Source organism: Cygnus olor, chromosome 5, assembly GCF_009769625.2.
Source record: "Cygnus olor isolate bCygOlo1 chromosome 5, bCygOlo1.pri.v2, whole genome shotgun sequence".
Classification (NCBI taxonomy): Eukaryota; Metazoa; Chordata; class Aves; order Anseriformes; family Anatidae; genus Cygnus; species Cygnus olor.
Window position 1 is genome coordinate 56,845,160 of NC_049173.1, and position 15,618 is coordinate 56,860,777.

The following is a 15,618-nucleotide window of genomic DNA, read 5'->3' on the forward strand; positions in this document are numbered from 1 at the left end:
CCTTATAAACGTGTCCATTTACGAAGCGCTGCAAAGAAGACTTCCCAGAAAACTTGCAAGTAGCCTGGCAGGCACCTGTCTGGTGTTGCTCTGTCTGACCAGGACACGGTCAGGGCTATAGCCCAGTGCCACCGCGCACTCTGCTGGCACTGAGCCTTCACTTCAGAGTCATTAAAAGCAGAGCCCTTTCTGCACATAGCTATTTAAGAATGCATGGCACCTTCTGAGGCAGGAAGACCAAGAGCAGTTACACTGTGTGGCAGATCTGGAAGAACTGTCCTCAGTGGACTGATGAAGTTCTGCATTTCCTGGTGGAGCGATGCTTAGGCTGGTGCAAAGCGTGGTCAGTGAGCTCAGGGAGGTTTTGAAATGAAAGGCTCTTTTAAGCCTTTAGCCAATGGAGATAAATACTGGAACTATCCTGCTAATCAAAGGACCTTCATTATGGACTCCCATTTGAGCTTCAGAGAAGAGACATCCTTGCTGAATGTGACGTGCTTCTTCGAGTGGCACAGATTTTGTTGAGGACAATTCCTCAGAATTTCATGGCATTTCAAGCAACAGATAGATTTAGATTGCGTGGTGGGGTTGTTGTTGTTTTTTGATTTTGTTTTTTACATAGCACAAATGGAGAGAGGTAAAATACAGTGCTAAAAGACTAAGAGACTAGGATTTTTAAGGAAGTGCTACAGTGTAAATTATGCTCTCAAGCAGAGAAGTAATGTGGTAAAGTGGACTCTCTTCATTAATTGTCTGAGGATCTTTGACACTGTGTACAGCTATAACAAGATCTGTTGATTTTATACAGATAGGAGGCCTTAGCATTCTTCATAAGCAAGCCATAAGACTATCCAATGCAGAGGTAAATTGTACATTTTAAGTTACTGCTTGAGAAAATGCTTGACTTCTGTCATGTCTTCTGAAAACATATATGGCTTTCTTGTTTTTTTGGAAAATGCTGAGAATCAGTTTCACATCAAAAAGGATGAAAACATGAATGCTAAATAAAACAGCGTGCTAAGTTTAGTCAAAAACAATGTTTTGGGAGGACCCAGTATGTTAATGAACATATGTGACTTGTAATATTCATCTTAAGATTTAATGTCCACTCAGAAATGCATGAGACAAGAAAGTCATGTCACCAACAAATGGTGGTATATTAGTTTTTCATTTTAATCATTTTCCTTGCTATTTTTTAATTCTTTGGTGTATTGCCTTTAATAGGTAGTGAAGCACAGAATCTTAAGCCCAGTTTTCTTTTTGAGACAAACTAATTTGCATTTGATACAGGAAAATGAATTGTGAGTTTTCATTAAGACTTTCTAGTGTCAATATTTCCACAGGAAGAGCAGTTCTCAAAGAAGCTCATTTCCTGTAGCTTTCATTTTAAATGCCGTCAAAAAGACAAATAAAATATTAAACTTATATGTCTGTTTCACTTGCAAGAAACAAAACAAAGGCAATCCAGTCAGTAAAGCAAGTTACTATATTTTCTGACACACGCTATTGCATGAAATGCCTACTATTCGGTGAGTGTATTTAATTGCCATTAAATTATTTCATGTCTGCGTTTCTGCAGTGTAATTAAAGTAATATGAGAAATTTTCATAGTGCTCAATCTATTAAGGAAAGAATAATTCTTTCATGGTATCTTGATGTCTAAATCTGAAGTTGTAAGACTAATAATGCCAACAGAGCTGATGATAATGCTTTCTTTTGGTGTGTTGATGAACAATTCTGTACTGTGACCATGACTGGGGATGTTCTGATGTTGGACTAAGGTGGACTCTGAGCATCCTGGCAAAGAACTTTTTATGCAGAGAGGGCGTAAATTGTGTCTTGTCTTCCCCTTATTTCTTGCGAATATAACATAATCGATTGTATTTTTCTTAGACAAGTGCACTTGGATTGTTTACTGTTCCCCTCTGAATCTCTAGAAAAAATATGAATTTTAGATATTATTACTACATTATTGCAATTTACTGTTAACAAGCTTTACAATTTATATAAAGTCTTTCAGGATTAAATGAGTTGAAAATATTTTGCAGATGTTCAAATGGCTGGTAACAATCTTAATGTCTGATACTTTAAGCATAAGTCTAGGAAATGTAGATGATCTCTTGTTTGTGGACAGGAAATAAAAGCAATTATAGTATTGCTTGTTATGTCCCCAACATGGAGATACAATTAGAGAACTTGCTAATTATTAAAAATTTGTGAGATGTATTTTGGAAACGGGGAGATGAGATGTTAGAATAGGACAAACTCAGAACAGGGATTGATATTTGCATCATTTTTAGATGATTCACTGAAAGCATTGATCTACAATTCACATTTTTTCATTTAAATTAACAATCTGCTCTTTCGGGTGTTCTCATTGGTTTTACACAATTGACTAGTGTCAATGAATGACCTGAACCTGAGGCTAGGCAACACATATAAAAGCCTATGATTGTGCATGTGTCTCAGAAGAAAAAACTAGAATTAGCTAATAGATTTGTCATAACTCAGAAGCATTTTAGGTATATTTCAAAGGAGAAGCTGGTCATGAATCCTTTGGGAAGTTCATGAACATTTTTTGCTTGTATGTCTTTTTTTTTGTGTGTGTGTCTTTGAGGATTTTTATTCATGAAATTTTGGTAGACAAATCATTGTAACGGGGGTTAACACTGGGTACTGTCATTTGCTTCCTAATGACTGGATAACGTATGTACCGTGGAACTACAAGATTAAGAATATTGTCAGTGTGAATCCTTGGTTTTTGATGGAAGAGTAGGTGAAGAATTCCTGGATTCTCTTTTCAGCTCAGCATTCTTCTTCAAATTTGAAATATTTTAAACATTTTTTGTTTAGTCGGAGAGTTGCTTATTAAGTGGATGAAAAAACTTGAATTTTCAAAATAAGCAGTCTGTCTTCGTTGTTGCTTAATACAGCTTCCTTTTCTTTTGGCTCTTCTAGGTATGAATACCAGCAAGAGTGAGACAGTGAAAGAACATCCCTTACAACCCTCTAGAAGATCGCTGCCATGCTTAGCTCAGAGCCAAACTCATCCTCAGAGTCTGAGCAAGCATTCTTCATTTCTGCAGCCAAATCGTGTGCAGCCACAGCCTCGGCCTCAGCCCCTGAGTGCAGGGACATCCACAGCTACAGTGGATGTAGTGTCAGAACGAGGTAAGAGGCTGTCTCTCAGCAGCTTCTTCCAACACTGGGTGTGGAAGGGATCTTTGGGAACATTATTCATGGTCCTTTGATACCTTAGATACAGTATTTTAGCATCTTCCATTAAATTACAGAGGCATCTGATAAGCTTTGATATGTTTGGGTATGTACAGTTTGTTGAAGAGACAGTGACAGAGTTGTATTCAACAGCTAGAAGAACCTTGGTGCTGAGTTCTTGAGTGTAATCCCTATAATGTTTGAAGTGAGGCTTAAAAAAATTTTGCTTATTTGTCTAAATTACAAGTTATTTGTGTTCACTGAAAATAAGACAAGGAACTGCTCACATATGCTGTGAAACAGCATGAAAGTTTCAGTAATCTGTCCTAGGAGAGAGAGGAAAAAAAAAATACTGGACTTTCTGTATTAAAAGTCTTTAAGTATGAACATGTTGGAGCAGACTTCTTCATTCGCTGTCATGATCCAGGGAAGAGTGCTATGAAGAGAATGAGAGAAGGGAGAAAATACCTATGAATTTTAGCTTGTGTTGGGCACAGGCTCTACTTTTATTTTATGATTGCTATTTTAATAGATAAGCATGCCTTAACAGAGAGACTAGTCTAACTGGAGATTTCAGTCCTTGTGTATGTACCCTATTGCCAGCTATTGCCAAACACTGTTGTCAAATCTGTGTGAACCTGTATAGATTGAATTGACTGGTTTCTGCAGCTAAATTTTGGAAAGTCCTTCCTTAATGTCGATAGGCACTAAATGTTACTCTAGTAAGTTATTTTACCAAGTTAAACTTTTCTTTGGAAGAGTGAAAGTCTTCAGTAAAGTGATTGTGTTTTTTCTTCTGCCAGTGGAAAGTACTTATCAACAGTTGAGCATATTTCTTGTGTTTTGAGTCACTGACGGCTTTAAAAAGCGTATCTTTCCTTCATACGTGTGTATGATGATATGACTATTGCTTTTATTCCAGCTAAAGTGATGGAGACTTTGGAAAACAACTTGATCAAGCTGTCTAATACAGAATACAATGATCCATTTTTAGGTAAGTTTGTCTGAACTCAAGTAATAACAAATTGCCGATGCTTCCATTACACTTGTGGTACTTCTGTGTGGAAGAGCAATACTTATCCTGAAATGCCAGGTTGTTTTGAAATGGGAGAATAAACGTGACTAATGAAATGTGTGCTATCATAGATATTTTAAGGGAGACATTTCAGAAAGTTTCGTAATACTTTCTCAATTTTTAGACAAACAGTAAATAGCGATTAAAGAGACATGTATTTTTTCATACATTTAATGTAACCTTTTTCCATAAGTCCTTCATAATACAATCACTTCAAAGCATACATTACAAATTCATTTGAAATTGTGGGGTTTTCTCCTATTATTATTATTCCTGTATATTACTTTGTTCAGGATTGCCATGGTTGCAGTTGTTATGTTGTTTTTGCTCTACATATTCACACACAAAGTATCTGGCAAAAAAAAAAAAAAAGGTTACACAGAAAAATAGCTGTAATTGGGGCATATTTGTACCTGCACTTATGCTATTCAGATGCTTAAAGCCAAAGAAAGTAGAAAAGCCTTAAAATAATGTCATCCTTGCAATGTCAGAGACTATATACACACAAACGGAATAACTTGTAGGTTCCAAAACTATTTTTTAAATTCCCTGTCTATATGTCCCCCATTAGAAGTACATAAAGATTTTGCTGTACCTTGCATAACTACTGTGAAAGCTCTTTTTGTTCAGAGTCAGTGTAGCATCCAGCTAAAAATGGTATCTTCATGCTGAAGGAAAGAGATTTGCTTTCAGAAAGCTATTTCTGCTTAGCTCTCACTTGTTTTTGTATTAATTTTTCTTGCTTCCTAAAATATATGATAGAGAAAAAAACTCTTCAAAGTCTCCTAAAGCAGTGACTACTGGAAATGTGAGTGAAACTGATAGTTCCTCCAAAACAAAGTAAAAATGTTTCAAAATTGTGACAGAGTCCAAAAACTTGGCATGAAGATTGTGTTAGAAAACCACACGTCTCAGTTAGGTTCCTGTTGAAGTTAGTGCTGTCCCTCAGTGTAATTGGTTTCATTGGGTAGGCAAGTATGGGTATGAGAAGTTTACACTGTTACTCTTAGTTTCTTTTTTTTTTTAATCCTGTTATTTTATTTCAACTAATTGCTCACATATACACATACTGATATTATTGCATATTTAAGTGTGGTAGAGGAAATTTTTTCTTTTAGTAAATGATGCACTATTTTTCCTTCATATCCGCTTAGTTTTCACCTGAAAATAAACGTGGAGACCTCAGAGATTGAGGAAAAGATAGATTGAGTCCCATCGGCTCAAAATTGTATTAAACTTTTCTGTGGATGTTCTTTTCTGACTATAGCTATGCTATTTGAAGAGACAGAAGAAAATACTTAAATGGTAGCCTTTCTCTAAAATGGTTCATTAATTTGCATGTGTAAATCGAGACACTCCCCAATTATATCACTGAAATCAGTGGAACTATTATATATTTAGAGAAGTGTGATTGGTTGGGGTCTTCACCTACAGGCACGAAACAGTATTTATAAATAAATCCCAGAAAGGAGTAGTAGGGATTGTATTAGATAAAATCAGCATTAAGCTCACCAAGAGAAATCAGAGACAGTTAAAAAAAAAAAAAAAAAAAAAAAAAAACTTGCTATAAACCTTCAAAATTCATTTTTTTCCTTTTGAGGATCTTGTTTATGTGGGTAAGAAATTGTCTCCAAGACTAAGCCATTCTGTGATTCTAAAGCAAAGAGAAAATAGATTTTTTTTCCTGAATCTGAACAGTAAAGGGAGTATTGCTGCTTGAGCTTTGATCACCAAGGAAGTGAGAATGATGCAGTGCTGCTCCAAGCTTTAGTTGGCATTCTGGCACTTTGATGGAGTTTGCAAAACAGTCTGATTAATGGGTATCATCTTTTTAAGAAACCTTTTCAAACCGCTCTCCTGAGAACATGAAAGAATGCTGAATTAAGTGAATGTGGTGAATTTTTAATTAGACAGTATCATGGAAGTGTACACAAAATAGACCAAATGGCTTTCTTCTCTTTCAGAATTGTAACCGACTGGATCTTCTACCTCTTTGTGAGAAAGGGTTAATAGGCATCAGATAAACGATTTGAATTCAGTGGAAAGCTTCTCCTTTAATTAATTGAAATTGTAGCTAAGGCCATAAATGTATTGGACTTATTTAGTCAGTAATGCTGATGAATTTGTAAAGTAGGCAGATCATGTATTACACCTTTGTTACAGATAACACAGCCAGACAGAACCAAGGATATAATGGTTTTATGTGTTTTGTTTTTTTTCATCTGTCAGTTTTAGGTGGTAAGTAGTGTTTTTAGTTTGAGGAATCAGGGAATTCAAGGAAAGAAATAGGCACTGAGCTTCTATAATGTATAATGTGATCTGTGGGGTTTCAGATGTGCCATAATGCTCCGTGCTTAGCCAAAGCTTGGTGGAAATTCATATCCAACAAAGGTTAACATCAGGGCTTTCAGATCTTACACAAGGTGGAAAGCACCCGATGCTTGGTTCTGGACCTTTAATAAACAGGATCCATTGCGTTTCTCAAAGGGTGGTTGTAGAAATTTTCTATTCTCTCCAGAGCGAAATCATGCTGTTGCTTCGACTTCCTTGAAAATGTTCCTTCTCTTCCTAAGTTTTTGAATTATTGAAGAGTATTAAGTTCTTTTTGTCAACTGTCTGACCTTGTCGCTTATTTTAGCTTGAGTTTTCAATAGACAAATCTAAAATCTGAGCTTGCTGTTCACCAAGGACATTAATCACTCAAGCTTCAGGGCAGCTTCTTGTATGACTTCCACTTTTCTAATGAGTTAAATATTCCTGATTTTTGGTTGTTGAGAAAATGGCTTTTTACCTGAGACCTTCCCTAAGAGACAAATATGCCTGATAACCAATATAGTATGGCTCCAATTCTGGATGTGTACGTGGAAAAACCAGTTACAGCAAATTTATTCTCAACAGAAATAAATTTACGTCAACCCATTTAGCTACAAATAGCTAGTCAAATCCAGTACCACGCATCTGGGGGAATTTTCTGAATAAGTTTCTTGATGAGAAAATCCCAGTTCGTCAAGACTTCTTTGAAAATATCTGTGGAAGAAGATTTCTGACAGTGGGGGAGATGTGCAGAGTAACCAGTACCCTGACAGGCAAGCAGTTTGTCAGGGAGTGGAAGGCTGAGAGTTGAGTTACAGATTTCTGCAAGAGTGGTACGCACAGCAACTTGGTGACATCATTACAGTCTGTAATACCTGGAATTTTTCTTGAAAGATGCCTGAAGTTTTTGTTCTAGTATCAAACTGGAAAACTTCAGAGCAACTGTTGTAGAGACGGTAGAAGTATTTACTGTCTAGCTAAAATCTTTGATGCCAGACATGGGGGAGATGCTTATGTGGGATGACAAAAACACTCAGGCTGTCTCAGTGTGGTATTTCAGGTAAGAAGAACAGTATGTCTGTGATAGAGCACTTACTGCAGTGCATTCTCATATTAACAATATGGCCATACGTTTTGTGACGAAAGCTACAGGCTCTGTATGACTTTGTGTCATGTTGCACAAATTAAATTTCAGGAGACAATGCATGTTATGTTGATGTGATAGTCACAAATACCTAAAATGCGTAGTTATAGCAACATGAGAAAACCCTTTCCCATGCTATTTTAGAATTGAGTGTCAGGATCTTATAAGTAAATAGAAGAAAATTTGAAAATACATGTGTTGTATATGTAGTTGCATGGAAATCTGGGTTACACAAGAACATGGACATTAATATTACTGAACTTATTACCATAACAAAATATTACTACGATGTCATCCATTTTTTTAATAGATTTGAAAGTCATACCAATGAAACTCAAGCAGTTGTCATTCACCCTCTCAAAGGGAATTCAGCATTTTGCTTTCTTTCTAAGTCTTCTGTCTGTGGATATTTGCTTGAAAATACTGGTGTATATTTGTTCTTTTCTGATTTTGTTGTGCTTTGTTTTTCTTCTGAAAGATGAGCTCAGCAATTAGTTCAGTAGTGCCAGCTGGATTTAAATGACATAGGAGGTTTGATTTCAGTTACTAAATTTGCCTTTACTGCAGCTACCAATAATAGTGGCTCTAGTTAGAGTTAGAAAAAGTAATTAAGTGGGAAATATTTAGTAGGAGCCACCACATACAGAAAGTCAAATGCCAAAAATGAGATGAGCTCCTTCCTGTAATGCGTAGTATGGATAAAAAAAAAAAAAAAAAAGAACTGTCAGGTGCAAAGGCTCACAGAAACAGGAAATAATCTTCCACTGAGTAGTGTGTTCTTTTCTCAAGTCATCCTCTGTGTTCAGCTGTAGGAGCAGAAGTGCAGTGGCAGTATTTGGACAGATAGAAGGCATGTCTTTCTACCTGCTAGGTTCATTTACATTGTTAAAACTACTGTCATTAGTGTTGCCAGGTTTGAATTCTTTTATGTCCACTTCCAAACCTTGTAAGACAGATTTACAAAGGGTTTTCTTATTGCAATACAGATTAAGGCCTTTTAAATTCCTGTTTATTGCATAAGTAGCTAAGGCATGAAGATTTTGAGAAGTTAGACCATATTGAAAGTGTAGTTAAACTAGGAGGAGAAACTTGTGAATCTGATGCTCGGTCTACTTGTTAGCGTGAAAATCCAATTTGCTCGTTCTAACAGAAATATCTGCATATAAGTAGCTTTCTAAACTGTGTCAAAGTAGGCAGAACTATGACATGCTGAAATGTCTCATTTCAATTAAGATGTCAAAAACGAGTAATGGATAATACAATCAATAGAAATTGGCATTCAGGGTTTAGCTATAATGAGCATCTAATTTTAATTTATTTGGCAGTTTTTAGCTGCCTTATTAGCAATTAAAGCAAAACTTTGTAATTCATTTATTCTTTTTTCAATTTTTTTTTTTCTGAGTTAGGTCAATTATGAGTGCTTTATGCATGGTAATGCGGAGATTGAGAAGAATATGATTCAAGAATATGACTTAGGCTCAATTTCTGCTTCAACAGAAAAGTGATGTTTCCACTGTGATGCTTAGAATACATTTTTCAAAAGCTTGTTTGATCTTCAGGTAATGCTCAGCATGGGTTAAGTGTGGTGATATCTATTCTGACTGTGTCCTGAGATGGCTGAAAATCTGCCTTAGGATACTTTGTAATGTACACAGTGTCTGAGGGCATTGTCCACCTGCCACACTAGAGCTGGATCACGCCTGGAGAGCTGGCAGCATGAGTAATGCAGCTAAGCGATCCATTAGGAGTGTAGTGCTCACTGGAACTAGGTAAGGATTAGTCTTCTGAAAGTATAATATTGAGGTTTAAAATATCTAAATACTTTGGGCGTTTAATCTGCCTGTACCAATTCTATATACCATCTTAACTCCTCCAGACAGCTAAAAACCTGCCTGGCTCCCTTTTTAAAAATTAGATATATTCTGTGTAATAGTTACAATTCTTGTGAGAAATTGTACACTAAGAAAAGCCTGCAGTCATCAACTATGCTAGCATTTGGTATATAAGTATGCATATGCAGGTAGCTGAAAAACCTTTAATGGTATGTTTACAATATAGCATTCCAGGTACCTAACAGAATAAACTAAGATGGGCTAAATCCATCACAACCTCATTTATCTGAGTGTCTAGTGATATCCTCCTGCAGGTTATTTGTTGTTTCTGGGACTAAAATTGGGGCAAAAGGGGATTAACTTCTTGACCAATAATCTAATTCTTTCTAAAGCTTACAAGGTCCAATAATAATCATTTTATCAGAATTTGTGGAATAAAACTATCAAGGAATAATTTTTATATGACTTTCCCTTTCAATAATAGTGTCAGGTTTCAATTGAAAAAGATCTTCTATCCTACACCAGTTGTCTAAAATATTAATGGATGGTGAGTTGCAGGGAAATTGGGACAAATACTTTTTAGGTTGTAATTATCATAAAATTAAAATGCACTCTTGGCCCTTCAGAATTATGTGATAGAAAGAAAGGTAGCTAAGGACTGAAGAAGACTAAAGGTGAAAATGCAAACTGTGGACCTGGAAATTAATTTCTAAGTGCTTCTGTGCTGTTGGGTAAAAGACTCCTAGAAATGAAAATCTCTCCATCATTTTTTTTTTCTTATAGGTGCCCTTAGGGTAAGTCTCACTATCATGCATCAATCTTAATAAAACTGTATGTCAGAAATGGTAGATATCTGTTGTGATGAATAAAGACTGAAGTTATTCATCTTGCCCCTGTGTTCAAGGTAAAAAAAACTTGATTAATGCTTAATTTTTTAAAAAGAAAATCATTTTGTACCTAAGTCTGGATCCAAGTTGATGGTACAGATGGTCGTAAATGTTCAGATGTGCTAACAATTGTGTCAGTGCTATAAATACGTACCCGATTAAAGAGATGTCCTTGATTTACTGAATTGAATAGCGAAATTCCCATTGACTTCATTGAAAGTTGAAATATCATTGGTGTTTGCCTCTAGAATTAGGATCTGTCACCCTTTTCTCTGATTAAATATTCTCGTCTTTATTTAAAATTTAATCTTTTGCTTTTTCCCAGGGTAAAACCACCACAACAGCAAAGCGCATGTAGGACAGGAGTTGTTACCAGCAGAAGAGAGAACAAATTTTGGGGGAGGCAGGCAGTTGCCTGAGGTCTGTTAAGGAGCAATGTGAACTGAGTTTTCCTTTATTGCTCCTCTGGTGACTTCTTGCCTACTCTCTGCCCCTCCCCAAATCAGGCAGGCTAGTTGGTGGTTGGCACTAGAGAATCATCCAAGAACCACAAGAGCGGTGTAAGCTGGCAGTTGTTCTTGGCAGTAACAACCAATAACAACCAACTTAGTTGTTGTAGGCCAGGGAAGGCATGATGGGAAATAAAGAAATGAAATGAAGTAAACAGGGGATTTCCCACAGTGTAGATGAAGAGCTTGAAGCTGACGAGCTTTTCTCGTGATGTTTTGTGGAGCTGCAGCCAAATCAAGTCTCTGTGTTTGAATTTAAAGATGGGTACTTATAATGCAAGCGAAAGAGAGAAACAGTCCATTTCACTGCCTTTGGGCTATGTTGCATTAAAAACATCCTTCATCCCAGAGCAGTACAGCTCCAGCCACAACATCCAGGGATGCTATCTTGTTTTGGCTTGTGGTGATCCCAAATGACAGTTAAAATGAAATAAATAAATAATAGAGATTGTAAAGGAAAGGATAGCAGAAAATAGTGTTACTTTATAGACTAAAATAATCCAAAAATGTCATGTAAGTTTTAAAACTGCAGTTATTTAGGAAAGGTTGCAGAAGCTAAATGACTGTGTTTGTATAAAATGTAGCATGCATTGGTGATGCTAGTAAGAACTGAATTTAAAGTAACTTAGGTCATATAATTTTATCTTTAAGAGCACGTCATTTTGGCTTCATGGGTGGGAAAATTGCCCAAGAGAGACTTTATCTTTTAATAGAAGTGGTGGTTACCTTATTATAGGAGAAGCACCTGGTCATAGAAGAATTCCACTAATAGCATTGACTGCTTTTTTAAAGTTTCATCTCATGATCTCCCAAGATCCTTTTCTAAAATGAACAAATTTCATTTTGTATTCTTCACAAGTTTTGGAACTGTTCAAAAGAAATTTATAAGAAGTTCAACTTAAGAAACAAAATATGCCTCCCAAAACCATACACATTTCAATTATTCTTTCTAGCCTGTTCTGGTATATAAATGCCATGCAATCCATTTACATTTTTCTCTGGAATTTTATTATTTATATTAAATATTTTGTCTTAAAGTATGCTGCAGAAGAGACAAACAGGACAGCAAGTTTATTCAAAGTATCTGCAAAGCATGCTTCCTGACATTAATGCATATTAATGTTAAGAAAAATGTGCACGCTTGGATATACTTTTTAAATATGGATTGTATGCTATGTCTCTGACATTTTTTCAGACAGGTGTAATATATACTCTAGTGCAATAATTAAATGTTGTGTGTTAATCTTAATTCCTCCCATTTTTACTATATTGATACTATTACCTTGTGGAATAGTGTTTTCAGTGCATAAAATAAGTCATCGACTGCTAAAATGTACAGTGCTAGATTTTGTTAAGTTTTATAATCTTTTTAATTCTAAATTTGTGGTTTTTTTCATTGCTAAAATCTTTTCGGTCTACATTTCAGACAACGTAGCAGGTACCTCTAGATGGAAGGTAATCTTTTTTACAGAAAATGGATAGTACAATTTAAAAGTCATGGCGTTGAAAATTTAAAAAACGTTTAGTAACTAAAGTATATTGAGCAATAAAACTCGTTTCATAACTTAAAATTATTTAAATAAAACAATGTACTTTTGCAAAGTTTTTTGTTTGTTTTAGATGTACTCAAAATCTATAATCCTATAAAACTTTCCCTATAAAAGTGGACTTTTTAATGTAAGTAAAGTCTTTCTTTCAACTCAAATGGCTTGTCTAGATGTAAGAGGTTAAGTTTCATAGGACTTTTTCCTTCTTTTCATTTTACGCATCTGGGAGTGAGTCAGATCAGCACATTTGCTTAAGTATCCTGTTTCCTACCTTGTACTACTTAAAGCATTTTGCAGTCTTTTTACTACATTCCCTTTTGTTGTCTGGAGAGTAACCTGTATATTAGGTTAAAACTTTCTTTAGATTAAATAAAGGCTAAGTTTGGTGCTCTCACAATCAAAACAGGCTATTTCATATATTAAAAAGTCCCTTCACAGATTTACTGAGTTAATATCAACATCAGAAATCACTGAGGGCTCATTTTGTGCAATTATAATGTAAGTAGCTAAACTGCAGGGGAAAAAAAACAGCTTTCTGTAAATGTTCCAGTTTAATATTCCTTCTCAGAAATATTTAGGCTACATGAGATAATCGTGATTGTTTTTTTTCTTTAATATTTACTGTGGAGAATTTAAGGGACAACTTAATGAAAAATACTTTGTTGTTGTAGATGAGCTTTTCTGAATATAAAATTCAGGAAATTCAAGATTGTGGTTCCCACAGCAACCATGGCTTGTTTCTTGGCTTCTGTTTAGGGTTTAGAATTACTGGGATAAATGCTGTTCCCAGTTCCCTTGACTTTTCCCATGTTGATATGAAAGCTGAGATGAGAACTTGGCTCAGGATTTATGGGTAACTTTTTGGTCTGAATAGTTTCTATTTGCAATTTGTCCAAGATATAATTGCGTGGGAATAATTATTCCATCTTTTTATCTTTAAAATATTTTTTTTCAAAGCTAACCATTTTCCAGCGTTCAGTAGAAGTTATATGGTCCAACATTGTACAGGCATTATCCCTCATTTTACTCCTCTGAGCGTGTATGGTAAGCCTTGTCATGATCTTTTAGATGGAGAATGTGAAAGGAAATTCAATGACTGAAGAACAATTCTCCTTCCAATAGAGGATATAGGGTGACTCAGAGACTTAACTACAGTCCGTCTGTCTTGCCTGCAGTCATGATGCAGAAGGAAATCTAACTTCTAATAGTGGGTCCTAATAAGCTTTGATGAAGGACCTCAGTCATGTGCAACTATGCTGGAGTATGCAGATATTTTTATAAATGCTTTTGTTGAGTGATTAAAAAGAAATCCACTGAAGAAGAGTACTTTTTTCATGGTTTCAACTATCTTCTACCACCTTTGGGTACACCTCTTAAGTTTTCACCGCAATACCTTAATATGCAAATTTTCAAATACTATATGTAATGATGAGCAGCATGTGCATAGCAGAAGCATTTTGATTGCTTCTGTAGTTAAAAAAACATACAATAACATTACCCTATATCCAGGATGCACCTGCCAATTTAATTACACATTTTGAGTCTTGACAGTTATGAGTCAAGCACAAAAGAAGAGCTGAATATTTGCATTGTGGGTTTTTTTTGGTTGGTTGGTTGTTTTTTGTTTGGTTGGTTTTAACTACTGTGAAGGATGTTGTGGGATTCTTTGATTTAAATGGTAGTAGAGAAGAATCGTCAGTAGGATTTCTGCTGAAAAGGAAGTCAATTCTAGTTTAAGACAACCAGTTCAAATGAAAAGCTTTAGCAGGAAAGGATAGAATATAAGTTGTTGAAAACTTAACACTTAAGAGGAGTATTCCGCTGCAGATATAACTTTACTGTCAGTTTCTTTCCATGATAACCTAAAATGAGCCCACTGTTTTCTTCTGTTTTTCCTTCAGATGTAGGAAAGGACAAAGACACATACACAGATGATTCAGAGCATGGGAATTACGATGTTCGTACAGATCAGTCATTGCTTATTCAAAACAAGCTTGCCAGACAGAAAACAGAACCTCGGACTAAATCATCTTTAAAGGTAATGGACAGAAAACTTTATTAAATTGTATCAATTGCCATAATAGCTTAGATATTTTTTAAAATATGATTTTTAGTGGGCTGGTTAAGCTAAAGTTTGAATAAATAGACATCTCACAGAAAGAAACGTAGGAGGCTTCTGTATTACAATTTGACCTACAGAAGCAGTGAATAGAATTCTCTGTAGCAAAACTGACCAAAATTTTGTAGGATCGAAGGTTCTAATGATTTGCATTGACTCATTTAAATGACGGTAGTCTTCTTTTTAAAAAAAAATATATAATTTAGAGCATTTATGACATAGGACTCCCAGAATAGAGTGAAAAAAAAATTATGTCGGCTGGGAGGCCTCAAGAAATTAGGAGAGTTTAGAAAAATTATTACGTGTTGCAGATGATCAGTCAAAAGTGATCTGAAGTATAGGGTTTTCATTCTAAACAAAATCCACATGGTAGGTAGAAACATTAAATGAAAGACAAAATTCACTTGCTTATAGGAAAGTGTAGGAACTTCAACTAAATAACTGAAAGAAACATCTCTCCAGATAAAACTGACAAGTTATCTCACCTAGTAATTAGCTAATCATAGTATTCATCACAATGCATTTTCTACAACACTTCATCCTTTCTAATGCCAAAGAATTATGATTGATTTTCAGTTCAGAACAGATTTTGTTTATTTTTTTCTTGTTGTGGACTGGGAGACCCTTAATTTTCTTTTCTATCAAGCATAATTTCTTGTAAACATAAGACAAATGACCTATTCTCAAGAAATTCTGACTTATTTCTTTCTTCAAGCACTAGTGATTTCAATCTTCAAGTAGCGGAATCTGCAATACAGTTTTTACCAGCGATTCTATGGTTTTTGGTATATAAAAAAAATTGGTAATACTGTGCTACGGATCTAGAACTGCCTCAGTTACTTAAAGAGTCTGTTGTTCATCGACTGTACCCATCAGCAGGACGTTCATTACGCAGTTCTGGCATCCGTTATGCTCGTGGTACTTCATGATTCTATCACTGAATGCATGCTTCATGAAGAGTCTTTTATTCATTGTA

At 35.4% G+C, this 15,618-nt stretch overlaps 1 protein-coding gene across 6 annotated transcripts in view; it reads left to right on the forward strand.

The window, feature by feature from the left end:
* The window catches only part of ANO3 (anoctamin 3), a 264,589-nt gene that overhangs the window by 164,909 nt on the left and 84,062 nt on the right, over window positions 1–15,618 (forward strand). For all 6 annotated transcript variants that reach the window (XM_040558403.1, XM_040558402.1, XM_040558398.1 and 3 more), the window contains 3 exons: window positions 2,959–3,171; window positions 4,139–4,210; window positions 14,425–14,561. In XM_040558403.1, coding sequence (XP_040414337.1) covers window positions 2,961–3,171; window positions 4,139–4,210; window positions 14,425–14,561 — 420 coding nt within the window. In that variant the 5' untranslated portion in view covers window positions 2,959–2,960. The remainder of the gene's footprint in view (window positions 1–2,958; window positions 3,172–4,138; window positions 4,211–14,424; window positions 14,562–15,618) is intronic.